We start from the raw sequence: 17,016 nt of genomic DNA on the forward strand, positions 1-17,016 counted from the left end.
CCTGTGCAACCGACGAAAGCAAGCACACCCTACAATTTCCCCAGAAATTGTACCCTCTCTAGTTTTGATTACAAATCGCAAAAAATCGTGAATCGATTTTTTATCGATTTGTGACCCCAAGAATCGATTTGAATCAAATCGTGAGGTCCCAAAATATTCCCACCCCTCCTTTTTTGCTATCTTTCTCTCATTTTTTTTGCACAATTTACAGTATTACCATCATTAGGTACCCCACTGGATTGCATCTCCTACACTCCTTACCACAGAGAACTACCACAGAGAATTATCTACGAGACCAGTTCAATGTGTTCTGCACAAGGTTTGAAGCACCGCGTGGGTTCCCCCCCTCCATCCCCGCCGTCTACCCTCCCTGCCACCACCTCACCTGCTCCACTGGTCATCACTGAGCATGAGGTTCGGAGGCTCTTAAAAGGTCAGAACACCAGGAAAGCGTGTGGGCCGGACATGGTGTCACCTGCTACCCTCGAGCACTGTGCCAGCGAGCTGGCTCCAGTGTTTACGGACATTTTTAACCAGTCTCTTAATTTATGCCGTGTTCCTGTATGCTTCAAATCTGCTGTCATCATTCCAGTGCCGAAAAAGCCAAAGGTCACCTGCTTGAATGACTACAGACCGGTCGCCCTCACCTCTGTAGTCATGAAAGTATTTGAACGCTTGGTCCTCTCCTATCTCAAAGCATCCACTGACCACCTCATGGACCTCCTCCAATTTGCATACAGACCCAACCGCTCAGTAGACGATGCAATCAACATAGCCCTTCACTATATTCTACAACACCTGGACAATCGGAACACCTATGCAAGGGTCCTGTTTGTGGATTATAGTTCTGCCTTTAACACCATCATTCCCGACCTCCTCCATTGCAAACTGACCCATCTGAACATCCATCCCCTCACCTGCTTATGGATTACAGATGTTCTCACCAACAGGAGACAGTATGTCAGGCTGGGCCCGCATCTGTCACAGCCCCGCACAGTTAACACCAGTGCCTCCCAGGGTTGTGTGCTGTCCCCCCTGCTCTTCTCCCTGTACACCAACGACTGCTCCTCTGGTGACCCGTCTGTCAAGACCATCAAGTATGCAGACGACTCCACCATGATAGGTCTCATCAGCAACGGCAACGAGTCTGCCTACCGGAGAGAGGTCGGTCATCTAGAGTCCTGGTGTGCAGTCAGCAACCTAGAGCTCAACGTCAACAAGACAGTGGAGGTGATTGTGGAGTTTCGTAAAAAGGTTCCGACACGTCCTCCACTAGTCATCAACAACTCATCTGTCACTGTTGTAGAGCATTTCAAGCTCCAGATCCCTCAGGAAAGCAATGAAGATCACGGCAGACCCCTCACATCCTGCCAACTGTCTCTTTAACCGTCTCCCCCCTGGACGGCGATACAGGGCCATCGTGACCAAAACATCACGTCATCTCAACAGTTTTTTCCCCCAAGCAATAGCCCTCCTAAATAGCTCTTACACATGAACTTGATGGTACTTTATTTAACATTACTATTGTTGCACTACCTCCATTCTTATGTTTGCTCATACTGGTACTATCTGTCCTTGTATTGTTTTTCTGTTTTGTCTTGTTGTTCTATTTGTGATGTTATAGCCTGCATGGAGAATACCAAATCAAATTCCTAGTATCTGTATACAAGGCGAAATAAAGTTGAATTGAATTCATTTATTGCCTCAACCCTGACAACTGCATACATGGTAGTGTTGTGTATCTGTTGATATCAGTGTCTAAAATTCAGCTGTATGATGTTCTTCCTCATTGGGTTTGACAAGACCAGGGACACTATGATCCTCATGCAATGCTATTCTACTGCCATGTGATCGGTCAGTGTGGAACAATACATTTCTTGTATCAACCAGTCAAATCCTGGAAGAGCATCAGACTCATATTCTCACACTCAACATCACGCGTTCTAGTTTTCCTGCGGTGGTCCTCACCCGGTTGGGTTTTCACGGTGCAGAAATGGATTTGTGTTTTCCGACTGACTACGGTATCTTAGTCTGAAACTTAGTTTCACTAAACCGTTTGTGGTGAAGTGTGAGAGTTTAGAGGAAATTGGTTGTCTGGCAGCTGTGAGCTTTGGTATCATCACCACAGTTAGAGCACAGGGGTCTCACCAATGTCACTTCCTAATACTGCTGCGGAAAGGGGGGGGCGGGGGGGGAGGGGCGGCGTAGTGAGGGTTTCTTTTCTCGGATAGAGGGGGAGGGGGATGGGGCGGGGGCGAGTGATGCTCACATTCTGATTATGACTGGAATCTTTCCTTGACTTGTGTTACTCTTTTTCTGAATGCTCCTTAAAAGCAACCAGAACATTTAGACACTGAAAACACAGTTCTTTTAATTCCCTGAAATTGAGACCTGCAGATAAACACATTTATTTATTATATAGCCTATGCTGATCATGTGCCCAAATACGGTGCTGTAAGCTATCTACAGTCAGCTATGTGAGCTATGTACCGTGCTTGAATCATCATGAAAGTGAACCATCTGTATGACTATGCATCCCAGTTATGGGAAATGGGGAAGGGTTTCTGAGATCCTCACAGCTGACAAGTGTTGCCACAATGGGCTGTGTAGTATCAGAGCTGTGTCAATATCCTGTCTCAGAACACCCTTCCTATGTGAGAAAGAAATGTAAAACGCTAGATAAAAAGGCTACAGAGACACAGGCAGATAACAACAGGTCATTGAGACACCTGCTTCTGTTTCACAGATAATGAGGAGGCTGTTTGAGTGGTAGAGGACGGGCGTGTGACGGAGAACGGCAGAGAGGGGAACCAGGGGAGGGCTGGGGCTTGCCTTTTGCTCGAGGTAGGTTGTAACCAACACCTGAAGGGTTTCCTGACACACCACATGATGAGTCACACTTCTCAGAGACCACAATCGATTCCTCGAATTGTTGCTCAGACAGTAACCCCTCCCTCTCCCTTCTCTCTTGGTTCTCTCATTCATAAAGCAGCACTGGCTCATTCCAAATTGAGTGATGCATACTCTCATAGTACTGTATAATACACAAAGACAGCTCAAAGTCCCATTCATAAGCAGACAGTTACTCTTCTTTTGATCCATGACGAGACCATTTGTGAGAAACGATACAGTGTTGTGTTGGCCTCATTTGTCACATAAACCATGATTCATATACGTTAGAATATTGACAAAATGTATCACTTATGGTTGAAAGAGTTTCAAATGTTGATCTTATTTTAGCCAGGCATATTTCTTTAGAAGTGAGAATTTTGTTAGAATGCTTTGACTCTTACATGGCTTACAAAAGACTCATTTCAGTGCAAAAACTTACACCACTTCACGCCTCTTACCCGCAGTTACTTAATTTGACAAGAAATGTGCTTGTGAGAAGATCCCTATTACACAATGCCTGTGTTCCAGTTAGCTGGAACCACAAAATGTCTGACTAAACTTGAAATTGTACTTCTGTCCCATTCTCTATTCTTTAAAACATGTACTAGTGGTCGCTTCGAGGATGCACACCCACGTGCGCACACACACACACACAGACTTACAGACCCCCCCCACACACACACACACACACACACACACACACACACACACACACACACACACACACACAAACACACACACAGACACACAGACACACAGACCCACAGACACACACAGATAAGCCCACATACAGCCAAACTGACCCCCTCCCCCCACCTGCCATCTCTTCCGGCTGGCACTATAGCACCATTGGACAACAGTTTTCAACAACACATGTACTGTAGGTTCAGAGGAGGTTTTGGAGGATACCACATTACAGGTCATCTACTACCAAACTGCTATGTCCTGGTCTGGAGTACTTTTCACATCCTATTTCCTAACATTCCTGGAAATACACTCTGCTATTCCTGGAACTTTACCAACCAGAGCAAAATTGAGCAATGTGTTTGTAACATCTGAACTAACTGAATTGAGCAAACTTTTTTTAGTGAGTTAGAAGAGGCTTTATGACCCATAATGACTTTAAAGGCAGTTGTAACCTTTATTAAACATCTTCATGTACAGTTAGGTCCATAAATATTTGGACATTGACACAATTTTCATCATTTTGGCTCTGTATACCACCACAATGGATTTGAAATGAAACAATCAAGATGTGCTTTAAGTGCAGACTTTCAGCTTTAATTTCAGGGTATTTACATCCAAATCAGGTGAACGGTGTAGGAATTACAACACATTTTATATGTGGCCCCCCCCTTTTTAAGGGACCAAAAATAATTGGACAAACATAATCATAAATCTAATTGTCACTTTTAATACTTGGTTGCAAATCCTTTGCAGTCAATGACAGCCTGAAGTCTGGAACCCATAGACATCACCAGACGCTGGGTTTTGTCCCTGGTGATGCTCTGCCAGGCCTCTACTGCAACTGTCTTCAGTTCCTGCTTGTTCTTGGGGCATTTTCCCTTCAGTTTTGTCTTTAGCAAGTGAAATGCATGCTCAATTGGATTTAGGTCAGGTGATTGACTTGGCCATTGCAGAACATTCCACTTCTTTGCCTTAAAAAACTCTTTGGTTGCTTTCGCAGTATGCTTCGGGTCATTGTCCATCTGCACTGTGAAGCGCCGTCCTATGAGTTCTGAAGCATTTGGCTGAATCTGAGCAGATAATATTGCCAGAAACACTTCAGAATTCATCCTACTGCTTTTGTCAGCAGTCACATCATCGATAAATACAAGGGAACCAGTTCCATTGGCAGCCATACATGCCCACGCCATAACACTACCTCCACCATGCTTCACTGATGAGGTGGTATGCTTTGGATCATGAGCAGTTCCTTCCCTTCTCCATACTCTTCTCTTCCCATCATTCTGGTACAAGTTGATCTTGGTCTCATCTGTCCATAGGATGTTGTTCCAGAACTGTACAGGCTCTTTTAGATGTTTTTTGGCAAACTCTAATCTGGTCTTCCTGTTTTTGAGACTCACCAATGGTTTACATCTTGTGGTGAACCCTCTGTATTTACTCTGGTGAAGTCTTCTCTTAATTTTTGACTTTGACACAGATACGCCTACCTCCTGGAGAGTGTTCTTGATCTGGCCAACTGTTGTAAAGGGGTTTTTCTTCACCAGGGAAAGAATTCTTCTGTCATCCACCACAGTTGTTTTCCGTGGTCTTCCGGGTCTTTTGGTGTTGCTGAGCTCACCAGTGCGTTCTTTCTTTTTAAGAATGTACCAAACAGTTGATTGAGCCACACCTAATGTTTTTGCTATCTCTCTGATAGGTTTGTTTTGATTTTTCAGCCTAACGATGGCTTGCTTCACTGATGGTGACAGCTCTTTGGACTTCATATTGAGAGTTGACAGCAACAGATTCCAAACACAAATACCATACTTGAAATGAACTCTAGACCTTTTATCTGCTCCTTGTCAATGAAATAACGAACTCCCATGAGGGAATAACATACACCTGGCCATGGAACAGCTGAGCAGCCAATTGTCCAATTACTTTTGGTCCCTTAAAAAGGGGGGGGCCACATATAAAATGTATTGTAATTCCTACACCGTTCACCTGATTTGGATGTAAATACCCTGAAATTAAAGCTGAAAGTCTGCACTTAAAGCACATCTTGATTGTTTCATTTCAAATCCATTTTGGTGGTATACCGAGCCAAAATGATGAAAATTGTGTCAATGTCCAAATATTTATGGACCTAACTGTATATACTGTAGGTGCAATGATATATATTCCATTAGATTTAGAATTCCTAGTCGTCAGGGATTGGACACAGTGTTCTGTTACAGTAAGTTGATATCCCAGTTTGACTGCATGTTCTATTGGCATTTCCCAACAGAGAGTATGTGATCAGAGGAAAAGGAGAGGAATGGGAATGATGATCCATAGCTTGAACTGGAATACTGTCAGCTTGTAGGTTAGTCAAGGGGGCTTGTCAGAGAAACAGATGTCCTTGTTAAAATATTGAACATGTTTACATGTTTACTAAGTGAGCAAACTCACCATTTACAGTCAAGTCAGTGATCCTGATAAGATGATTCAGCATCCTAATAGTCATGTTCGTGCAATGCTTCTCTCAATGTGAACAAATGTCTCAGACCCATTGGTCTTTCATGCAGCAAGGGGATACGAATCTCATTCAAGGCAAGGGGATACGAAGCAAGGGGATACGAATTTCATTTTACACCATTAAAATCATGTCAAGACACATTTGAATCAGAATCAGATCTGATTCTGATTCAAATGTGTCTTAATGATTTTAATGGTGTAAAATGATATGAGGAAAGGTACAATGTAGAGCAAAAGACAGGGGGGCAAGAGAGGTGCGAAAAAGAAAGAGAGAGAGGAACGTCAGTGACAGAAAGGAGTAGGAGAGTGAGAGAAAGGCACAGGTTCCATCTTAAATGCCCTCATCTGAATTTCATTTGACTCTACAGTACATGAGTCAGCTCAGTTAACCCGTGCGGGGCTGTGGATCTTGTCCTCCACTGACCAGTAAGCTCATCTCTGTGAACTGGAACCATGCTCAGTCACAGGCACAGAGACACCACTCAACAACGACAGTAACACAAGAATGCTATATCGCATTTTGCGTTGTTACTGACAATGATCGCTACCAGTGAGCTTTTTATGAATGAGCGATTTTCCGCTGTTTTTAACGCTGTTTCTCTTTCTTGCTCTTCTCCGGGCTCTTTTCATCTCGCACATACAACAGTTTGTCCAAGTCAAAGTGAAGACAGGGCTGATCAGGGATTTTACTTTCATACAGTCAGTGGACTTCAGTCACTCCACAACTGTTGTTGCAAAAGAAAATGGCACACGTCAACCAAATGGCGGTCCTTGGAGCTACCTTCACTATCAGAGGGTCTTTCTAGGCCTCAGTCTATGTCTATGTGATTCATAACTGTTTCTTTTGGTTTTGACCCAACACCCCTGCTACACAGTAGGGTACAATCCCCACAGTAGCCAGGGGTACAGTGGCACTCTTACAGAAAGACAGCAGATAGAACAACACGCTATGTGCAGGGGGCCGGAAATAATCGAGCAGATGTAGCAACACCAGTGTGGCACTTAAACAGCCAAGTTTGTAGGTGGCACCACCCTTTGTTCTCTTGGTTTCTACACAGATGGGTAAGTGCAGTCCCAGGCCGAGGCCAAACAAGGTGCCAGTGTTGCGGAAGAGGCTGGCGAAGGGCGTGGTGTCCATGTGAACCCATTCAGGGTTGAGGCACCAATTCTGGGCCTTGTCCAGTGTCCAGAGCAGGTCCACACCCGCCCCCCTCAGGAGCAGATAGAGTCCCAATGCAAAAGAGAGCAGAAGGAGTGTGGTGTAGATGTAGTGTCTCAGAGATGCTCCGTAGATCCACTGGATGTGATTGAAGGCCTCGGCTACGATGATGCCTGGGGACAGTTTCACAGTTTTGCATGCGTGTTTGGGTCAGTAAACCGCAACAGCTTGTAGATATGTAGATATATACTTACCAATGAAAACTCCAGCAATGACCTGGTGTGGAAAGTGGGCAGCTATGAAAACCCTGGAGACACACACACACACTTGGACACACCAAAACACCATCCACAGGGGCCCACGGACACACCTGAGGAGAGACAAAGGTATTTGGGTCGGCATTCTCTCCTTTATCTCTCCTTCTGCCTCTCACTTTCTCTCTCTCTCTCTCTCTCTCTCTCTCTTTTTCTCTCTCTCTCTCTCTCTCTCTCTTGCTTTCTCTCTCAATCTCCTCATTCCCTCACACTCTTCCTCTATCTCTTTCTCGCTACATTGCAATCTCTTGATTTTGCATCTCACCAGCTTTTGATGTGGTTTCCATAATTTCTTAGCAGAATTGCAAGAAGCGATGAGATCATTGCATAGTACACCCCTGCAGCCCCCATGGCATGACCTGAAGGACTTCCTGTAAGAAGAAAATTAACTGTCAATTGTCAGTTTTCCTTGTGAACTGCTTTGGATTTGATTACATTTCACAATTTTAATAAATAAGACTTATAGTTTAATCACATTGATCTTTATTATTATTATATCTTGTACAGATGTTATTATTTCTTTCTATATATACTTTTCTGTCCACTTTGCTGCTGTAATGCCCAAATGTCCCCATTGTAGGACAAATAAAGGTATATCTTATCTTATTCCAAAGGGCCAAAGTGGAAAAAGAGTGTACTTATACTTCATAAGTATACAATATCTAAAATATAATATGTTTTCGCTAGTGGAGGCAATGGGATTAACACTTGGCATCATCAAACAAATCACTCAGCAGTTTGTTTTTGTTAACATAGGAGCCAGTTCAGACTCACCTGGACCAGTCTCACAGGTCATGGGAAACTGTTCAATATATGGCACAGATGAGTTACCATAGTAACCAGTCTCCTGTATCCACCAGTAAGGTCGCTCTCCAAAGAGGATCCTGAGGAAGAAGTATAAGGTTAAACATCAACCAGTGTCACAGCGATATCATCATCATCACCATCATCATCCTTTCAACATTGTAATGCTCATTAGTTAAAGCATCAGAGTCTGTGATCACTCACCATTTGAAGATCATATTAAGCCAGTCTCCCACTACTGCCACCCAGACCAGTTTGACCCCCACAGGCTCCCATAGATGGAACCAGACAGGGAAGAACACAAAGAAGGTGTTCCGCAGGTCAGCTGCCATGGAGACCAGGAGGAACCAGTCTTGTGTGTCCTTGTAATGGACCTGGAGATACTGGGTGGCACTGATGCCATAACCATGGACTACATCCATGTCTCCTTTACTAGTTCACTATTACAACCAGAATTCCAAATATATAATATTTTCAAAAACGTACTCCACTGGCATCTACGATTCAGTACTCTGTGCTAAAACTACGATACCCTTAAATAACCAAAGTCGTCGATGAGAAAGACAAGTGCAGCTTCTCTACTAATGTCTGGTTGGCTGTAGAATGTGCTGCTGCTCTGTTACCTTGGTCCCTTTTTATACCCAGAAGGACCACCTGGCCACTTCACCAAGCCCAGTTGCTAAACTGGAGTGGGGAGGAGAGAGAGAAGGGGGTAAACATTACATCATGACTGCAGCAAGTGGGTGAGTACGTGCCCTTGTACAGTGCAGTGCACACACGCATGCACACATGCGCATGCACACACTCTTTTACTATCATTACCATGAACTTCCATTTCCATTGAGTCTCACACACCATAAGGTGTCACCTATGCCATTTCCAAGAGCTCTTCTGTCAGCCATCACTTCCCAGCAGTCCATTAAATCTCAGTTTTTCTGTCTGGGTACTGAGAGCTATATGTGAGACCCAGATAAGAGGTGTGATGGATGACAGGTCCAACTGATAATGAGGTTATTTTTCACTTGCCCCTTGTTTTCCCCATAGACCAAGGTTAATATTTAGTTATTATTTATAGAAACAATGGGTCATCATGGAACATGAAAACACATTTCAGCCTGTTTCAAAGAAACACAGATTTTTTTGTGCTTATGAAACTGTACTTAAATAAAAATTTATGAAATTCTGCCTGCAGCGCAACAGTTAACTTTTTTTCCCCAGACACATATGATTTGTCAGATGGGATGTACTACATGATGAAAAGTGGACAGGAAACCTGCTGTCAATCATTGTTTTAGTGGAACTACATGTCATCCCCGATCTCAATGTAAAATAAATTCACTCTCTATTCAAAGTACACAGTAAAAAATTAACTCATGGATTTACTTGAAAACGTTTTTTGTGGTTTCATTCAACTACAGTGTTAAGTAATTTAAAAATTAAATAAAATTGGTTAAGCACAAAGTAGCAAGTGCTTATTTAACTCAACACCATGACATTTTACTTAGCTCTTTGGACTACTAACCAACTACTAACTAACTAACTAACTAGCCAACTAACTACTATTGGATGGATCCATGAAAGTAATTCTACTAAATAAGTGTATTTAGAAAAAAGAGCAGCTCTGGAAGATTAATTAGGACCAGCCTGGAATGGCTATGATGTTAACCGTTATGTTATTCTAAGTTTTCAATAGCAATAGGGAATTGTTCCATTTTGTTCCAGCATGGTTGACCTCCAGACCTCTTCTCACTGCTGGTTGACCACTACCTTCTGTAAGCAAAGAAAAAGGGTCAGCATGGAAGTTCCACACCTCGGACACGTGCACCTCCTGTTTTCATCTGTACAGGAACAAGCTGAACTGAGACTGAACCTAGCATCCGTGAGAACTCGCTAGCTCTGGTTTGTGGCGGGGTAGGCCGGGAGGTGGGGAAAAGAAGTAGAGCAGGGGAAGAGAAAGAGATGGGAGGGGCTCCTAAGGGGTGCATCGTGTTTACGTCTGGCCGAGTGCACCCCTGTGACACCTGGAGCGAGTGGTGTAAGTTTCCACGGTGACACGTTATTTGGCTGTGGCCTCGCCTGGATAAAACCAGCCGATTTTCTGTTTGCTCCACAAACCGTGATCTTGTCCTGGGGGCTAAAAATAACTATTGTGTCTATGTGACTATGTCCCATCCCCCCACCCCACCTCTTTCCTTTACACGTACACACACAACACAACTTTCCCCATCTTCCCACCCAAGAAAGTAACATATATTCTGTTGTCCTTATAAAGAGATCAGGGGAGCTGGTTATGAGTGGGTTGTGCAGGGGTATTTAGGGATGTGAACATGTTCATATATTATTCTCTCCTAGTTAATATAATAATAATATGAATAATAATAATACAAGTTCTATAACCATTCTTAATAGTGTCATAACATACCCTACATTAAGATCTCTCGCATCCTGTCTGTCTTAAGCATGGAGGACATCCCCTCTGCACACTGGCCCCACCCCACCATCTGTCCTTGCAGAGCCCACTGATAAAACAGAGAGAAAACACACACTTATCCAAATATTGAATGTTCAGATGGTGCAGGTCGCGTGTGTCTCTGTGTGTATGTGTGTGTTCCAAAAAAGGGATCATAGCCATTAGTTAATGATTGTAGACATCCCAGACTTATAAATCATCACACGCACATATGCAAGCATGCAAGCACGTACACACTACACACACTCATGCAAATGCATCTGATTGTTCCACCCAGAGTCTGACAGCCTGTTGAGAAACAAATTGGACCCGATGGATAATGTCTCTCTCTCCTACACACGCACAGACACACACAACAACTGCTGTTGTTTATATACCTGCTCTGAATGCCTTCCTTATTAGGCTACTTGTAAACTAGGATGGAACTGTGCAATGTCATCTAGCATAGCACCTTTAAGAGAGATTGGAAATATACTTTGACTCTGACTTTGATTAAACTAACACCCTTGCTTGATGGGTGTCTATCAGCTTGGTTTTAAGGCTGTGTAAGTGGGGTCAGGGCAAAAGGTTACAAGAGGAATCTGCAATGCTATGAGTGGGAGTAGAAGTAATCATCGTGTGAGTCTACTGATGTTGAACATCTATAGACTCTTTACTAGAGCCTATCCAAATAGGCCAGTGTTACATTCTGTGTTTATCTCCTTGTCTGTTAACACACAGCAAAACAAATTATGCACCACAGTTTATATTACCCTATGTAACCTCTAGACCCTGGTCAAATTTCTAGATATTCTAGCATAATCCACTGAAGTCCATCGACTTGTTTGGATAATTGGGAGGCAGGATTGTTCCTTTACCACACTGTGTTTTGGTCCTGAGAACAGACAAACCAGGGTCAGTTGTAGCGTGTGACCTGCAAGCCACTCGAAGTCTGTCCTGGCAGCTTGTCAATGCTATCACAGAGATATATAGCGTTGTTATTATGGTGGGATTCTTTCTAGACACAACCAACATGGAGGCTCTCTGGTTGCACTCTCTCCCAGTCAGAGCCAAGTCTTGTCTGGGCTGTTTATCCCCTTGAGGCCTTGAGGTATTTGGCTCTAGTTTGGATCCCTTATCTAAGTTACAACAGAGTAGCTTGCTGTGTTGACACTAATGGTGTCAACTGTTTTGTATTCAAGCTTAAATGGCCTTGTGATTTTTTTTATTGTTATTTCAATTCCCTTTTAAAGGTTCTATGGTGACCTGAACTTAGTTCAGCCTTATTTCCACAAATCCGAATGTTAACCCTTAGGGAGAGACAAACAAAACTGATCCAGCATTTGAGGATTTCAGTAATTTTTTGCATCTGGGGTAAACCTGTTTTGGGAACTATCCATAAAACAAACGCAGATGCTGTTATCTCCGATCTACTGGAGGGAATGTGGTTGAAGGGTCACAGGTCATATTTTAAAGAATCCGGAATGCAGTTCCTGTGTTTATTTTCTTGAGTGTTTCTTCTTTCTGTCTTGTTTCCCAAAGTGGGTTTTGAATCTCTTCAGAAAAGCTTTACTGGATTATAATACACGTTCACAAAGTGTGACTGGTACTCAAGAGAATGCAGCTCCTCAGCTCACAGAGAACTACTGAGCAGGAAAAATCCATCTAACTGACTGTTACTCGGAAACCTCTTTTCTCTCAGAATTGTCTCAGAATTTCCAGAATGCCTCCTCCTCAAATGTCTGATGTCTCTTAAATGTACCCAACACATGGCCTCTGACTGACACAGAGAGAAGGGGTGGGGGGTTAGAGAAGCCATTTATCCTGAATTCTTTACATTTAGTCATTTAGCAGACGCTCTTATCCAGAGCAACTTACAGTAAGTACAGAGACATTCCCCCCGAAGCAACTAGGGTGAAGTGCCTTGCCCAAGGACACAACGTCAATTGACACGGCCAGGAATCGAACTGGCAACCTTCAGATTACTAGCCCGACTCCCTCACCGCTCAGCCATCTGACTCCCATTACAGAAACGTTTGCACTAACTACACAAACAGATGAAAAACCTATTCCCCAGTCACTTCCTTTTGTACATTTAGTTTGGCAGGTCAGGGGTTGGGGTGAGGAGTTCACTGGTCCTCTCTCATCTGAATTCTGTTTCTGACTTCCTTTAGAAAACATAGGTCCTAAAAAAAAACTTAAAAGAAACAATGAATTCTGTTGTCTGGACCATTTTAACAAACAACTGCCTTTATTTTATAAACACATACATACTTTTGTATGCTATTTGTGAAGTTAAAAAGAACAATGTAAAATCTAAAATGAGGTGTCCTATATCAATCACACACTTGTGATAGATTTTATTGTTCTGATGAAAATTTGTCTTGGACTCATACACCATCAGCTGTTCAAATACAAAAAACATTGTGCATCTATACACAGGCAACCAACAAATAATGTTATTATGTAAAATAATATATATAAAAAAGTGTCGGCAGTGGTTATAAGGATGACTGGAGTTAATAAATGTGGGAGATAAATCATCTCTATGTTAATGCATCAGTACATGTATGCATGTGGTGTTCATAACAATGTTAAAATTAGTCAAATTCAGCGCAATAAAGAAAAATTAAAAAGTGTAGGCAGTGGTTATAAGGATGACTAGAGTTAATAAAATGTGGGAGATAAATCGTCTCTATGTTAATGCATAAGTACATGTATGCATGTGGTGTTCATAACAATGTTAATTAGTAAGTGCAGAGGAAGGATGTCTGTTACTACCCAAGATCTCTATGTGAGATCAAGCTAAACAAGTGTACCCAGCAGATTTAGAGTGTCACTCCTCAAACTTCATTGTTCCCTCAAAGCCATGGTAGGTGAAGGGTTCGAGGGCAGGGCTGCAGGTGTCCTCAGCCAAGCAGGCCATCTTGTTGTTCTCACAACTCTCCTCTGAGCCAGGTGCGATGTACACCCCATCCTGAGAGTGGATGGATGGGTCCTCATCGAAATAGTTGTGAGGCCTCAGGATGACCCCGCCCCCGTTCCCCACGGTAACTGTGTTAGGGATGTCCTCAGCGTGAGGGATGTGAAGGAAGCCAGCGGTTACCCAGGCAACCAGGTCCTGGAGGACAGGAAAACACTTTGGTGACTTTTTGCAATCTTACTTACACCAAATCAATGAACTCGCCATACAGATTCTTTTCACAGGCCTTCATGATGAATTTCACACCTCATTTTCGATACTGTCATTGTCCTCAATGTACTTGCTGAAGTCGACTGCTGGAGTCCAGATGTTGTTCTGATTGTACAGACTGCTACTCGTCTGCTCTGAGTCCTTGTGCTTGGTAATGGCCACTTTATACCTGTAGTACAACATAATAAACAAAAGAAGAGAAAGAGAAGCCATGGTCAGGGAAAGGGTTTCTACCCCAGACTGGAGGACAGACTTAAATGTAATGTCATTTATTTATTTAGCAGCTGCCTTCATCCAAGGAAATATACAGATGGGATTTGAACCTTCAACCTCTTTATTGGCATTCAAATGCTCTACCACTGAGCAACACCCATCCCGCTCATGGGTTACACCATCAACCCCTATAAACCGAGATCCCAATTGAACACCTCAGACATCCAAAGGGGAGAGAGTCCTCACCTAGCCCAAGACATGGACTTCTCCTCTGGTTCTGCCTCTGGAAGGGGTTCCCCAGCGAAGGTGACCACCTGGATGCGGTATGAACGCTGGTGGCCCCATCGGTTGGTGCGATTGCTGGCAATGTGGAGGTAACGTGGCGTCTTGGTGTCGTGGCGGAGTGCAGCCTCCTGCTCCGTCTTCAGTTGCTTCTCCACCAGCTGTGGAACCATGGCAGAGCGCTCTGGCTTCCAGGGCAGTGGCACCTTCACATACTTCATGTCCTTGGTCTGGAACACATTTTTAACACCTGTGGAGCATGTAAACGAAGGACTGAACTCAACATCAATAAGCAGTGCTTCGTGAACTGTAACTTTGAAGTATAATGCTCTGGCTTGGTTTTTTTCCTATGGTGAAACTACACCTAAGTGTACACACTGTCACATCAGTAGTATGGGACTAACAATGGAGGTCATATTCATCTTAATGAAACACGTCAACTTGACGGATAGCAACCAAGAGATACTGGTGCTTGCAATGGTCTGTTACTGTCAGCTCTGTAGCTCACTTAAACAAATGTCATGACAAACAACTGCATCTATAAACTTCATTTTCACACACACCTAATATGTCCAAGTCAACTTTGAAATTGATGAAATGGGTATGGATGTTTCCAATTGTATTTTCCGCCACCTGGTGGCCGTATTTTAAACTGCCGTCCACTTTGAAAGATGAAGAGATGTATCCCGTGGCGTGCACCTTGGCCTCAATTGAACCACTTTGGTAAAAGATGAAGTCCCATATGTAGTCATAGTTGCCTATGGCTGTGATTGTCCGAAACACCAAGGCGCTGTTAACTAGTCCACCATAACCATTATGAAAAAAGTCAGAAAAATGCCTCCTAAGAGGACGGCCGGTATTGTGCTCAAAAACGCATATAGAATTCCTAAATCGCTGGGGGGTACCGATGTCGATGTATCGGTAGGTGTCAATGTATGCTGCCTCATATGGACAATCTATTCCTCGGACGAGTTCGTGAGCAAAGCGCCCTATTCCGATGCTGGAATCAATAAACTTTGTCAGAATCATCCCTGGTGTGACAGAACCATACACCGACATTGCCTCCTGTACGCTTAGTTCATAAACTATTCTCTCCCCCTTGAAATTGACGTCAAAAACTCTCATACCGGTAAGTGAACTTAACCCAAACGCAAAACTCCAGTCGAGGTATATGACATGATTATCATGGACACTAAAGCGTTTGCCTTGTGCGTAATATTGCTGTGGGCTCAATCCTGTTGGTTTACTTTTAAGTTTCAACGATGCATAATTCGGAATAGATTTAAAGACTATTTTAGCTACATTCCCTGACTCGTATTGTTTTTTCAGGTCCTCCACACTGTTGAAATATATTCCGTTGTAAAGCACCTTCTCAACTTTCCAATTGGATGAGTCTGTGCTGTTGTGGTTGACCAAGACTTCGAATCCTACGGGGTGTATGTACATCCCGCTCAAATCCCTGAAAAAAGATATCCACGTGTGTCTGTCGCCCGACTGGACACCTCTGGGCATTCCCTCAAAAGCATTCAAGTTATTTTCTTTGCTGACATTAAAACTTTCTTTCATGATTTTACCAAGTTTCGAAAATACCTCCTTGTCGAGAAACTTAAAAAGAACGACATACTCCCCAATTGTGACTGTTCGCGCGTTGATAGGCAACTCGGTTTTGTACTTCTTCATGGTGACATCGTGGTGGTATTTCGGATGTGGAAGAGGTCCCACCACGTACTCCTTGATGTTTCCCTGGCTGCCGTGGAACACCACGACGGTCGCCTCCCTTACTGGTTTGGGCCCGTTACTATCTAGGTAGCGCAGGGCATCCATTTTCTTCGGCAAAGAGAGATCAATTAAAAACAAGAAGTTTTTGGAGGGATCGGTAATATTACGATTCGAAATGTCCACGTTTTTCAGATTAAGCATGTAGTCGCGCACTTGTAGATATTCATTTGCAGACAAGTCGGCAAAGACGGCGCTACGCGGGTTGTGCTGGCCCCTCAAAGGATGGAGCGGCTTCGAAGTGCATTTTGGCTCCTTATTTGAATTAAGGCTTATTAGCACGATGTTTAGGATAAAGGAAGATAGGCAAATGAGTATCGCTGTCCATTTCAGCAATGAATTCATCCTCTGAGCGACCATTACGCATAAGACGATCTAGGAGATGCAATATTTGGGAATGAACATAGGCGCGTATAGCTTTTATGTGAACCAACGACGAATTAAGAGCTCCACCCACCACTTTGTCTTAATAAACCAGAACTGTAGGATATAGTGCCGCGCACTAACACTGTTTAGGTTCATAACAGAGGTGCGGTGTTACACGGTCCAGTGTGTGTGATGAGCCGGAGAACGCACGTTAGCGGCTTGTATGTTCAACTTGAGCACGTAATAAACATGGACTACTGGAAGTAATCTCAGTCGCATTATTCCAATCGCCACCGGTAATAACAAACTATTACAAGAACTCCCTCTTGAAACTTACAGAATTTGGTTTGCACACGCTGTAACCTGAATTTCATTGACTGCTAAC

General features: G+C 43.4%; 2 protein-coding genes across 2 annotated transcripts; both read right to left on the reverse strand.

Moving 5' to 3' along the window:
- Positions 1–6,667: 6,667 nt before the first annotated feature.
- On the reverse strand, positions 6,668–8,970 carry LOC134009110 (glucose-6-phosphatase catalytic subunit 1-like). The gene is made up of 5 exons (XM_062448835.1): positions 8,557–8,970; positions 8,323–8,432; positions 7,814–7,919; positions 7,489–7,604; positions 6,668–7,407 (listed from the first exon to the last, which is right to left on the reverse strand). Exons 1-5 carry the CDS (start codon positions 8,772–8,774, stop codon positions 6,905–6,907), a joined length of 1,053 nt encoding a protein of 350 aa, XP_062304819.1. The 5' UTR covers positions 8,775–8,970; the 3' UTR covers positions 6,668–6,904.
- A 4,060-nt stretch (positions 8,971–13,030) lies between these two features.
- On the reverse strand, positions 13,031–16,667 carry aoc2 (amine oxidase copper containing 2). Its single transcript, XM_062448845.1, has 4 exons — positions 15,053–16,667; positions 14,454–14,739; positions 14,031–14,163; positions 13,031–13,922 (listed from the first exon to the last, which is right to left on the reverse strand). The coding sequence occupies exons 1-4, from the start codon at positions 16,623–16,625 to the stop codon at positions 13,638–13,640; spliced, it is 2,277 nt and encodes a 758-aa protein (XP_062304829.1). The 5' UTR covers positions 16,626–16,667; the 3' UTR covers positions 13,031–13,637.
- Positions 16,668–17,016: the final 349 nt, after the last annotated feature.

Source organism: Osmerus eperlanus, chromosome 2, assembly GCF_963692335.1.
Source record: "Osmerus eperlanus chromosome 2, fOsmEpe2.1, whole genome shotgun sequence".
Taxonomy (NCBI): Eukaryota; Metazoa; Chordata; class Actinopteri; order Osmeriformes; family Osmeridae; genus Osmerus; species Osmerus eperlanus.

Excerpts from the sequence above, each read along its gene's own strand:
- LOC134009110 (XM_062448835.1), bottom strand. The coding sequence starts at position 8,774 with ATGGATGTAGTCCATGGTTATGGCATCAGTGCCACCCAGTATCTCCAG. Across the intron at positions 7,920-8,322 it reads GACCTGTGAGACTGGTCCAG|GAAGTCCTTCAGGTCATGCC; the intron begins GTGAGTCTGAAC and ends TTCTTCTTACAG. Across the intron at positions 7,408-7,488 it reads CATTGCTGGAGTTTTCATTG|GCATCATCGTAGCCGAGGCC; the intron begins GTAAGTATATAT and ends AACTGTCCCCAG.
- aoc2 (XM_062448845.1), bottom strand. The coding sequence starts at position 16,625 with ATGGTCGCTCAGAGGATGAATTCATTGCTGAAATGGACAGCGATACTC. Across the intron at positions 14,740-15,052 it reads AGTTGACTTGGACATATTAG|GTGTTAAAAATGTGTTCCAG; the intron begins GTGTGTGTGAAA and ends CATGCTCCACAG. Across the intron at positions 14,164-14,453 it reads AAGTCCATGTCTTGGGCTAG|GTATAAAGTGGCCATTACCA; the intron begins GTGAGGACTCTC and ends GTTGTACTACAG.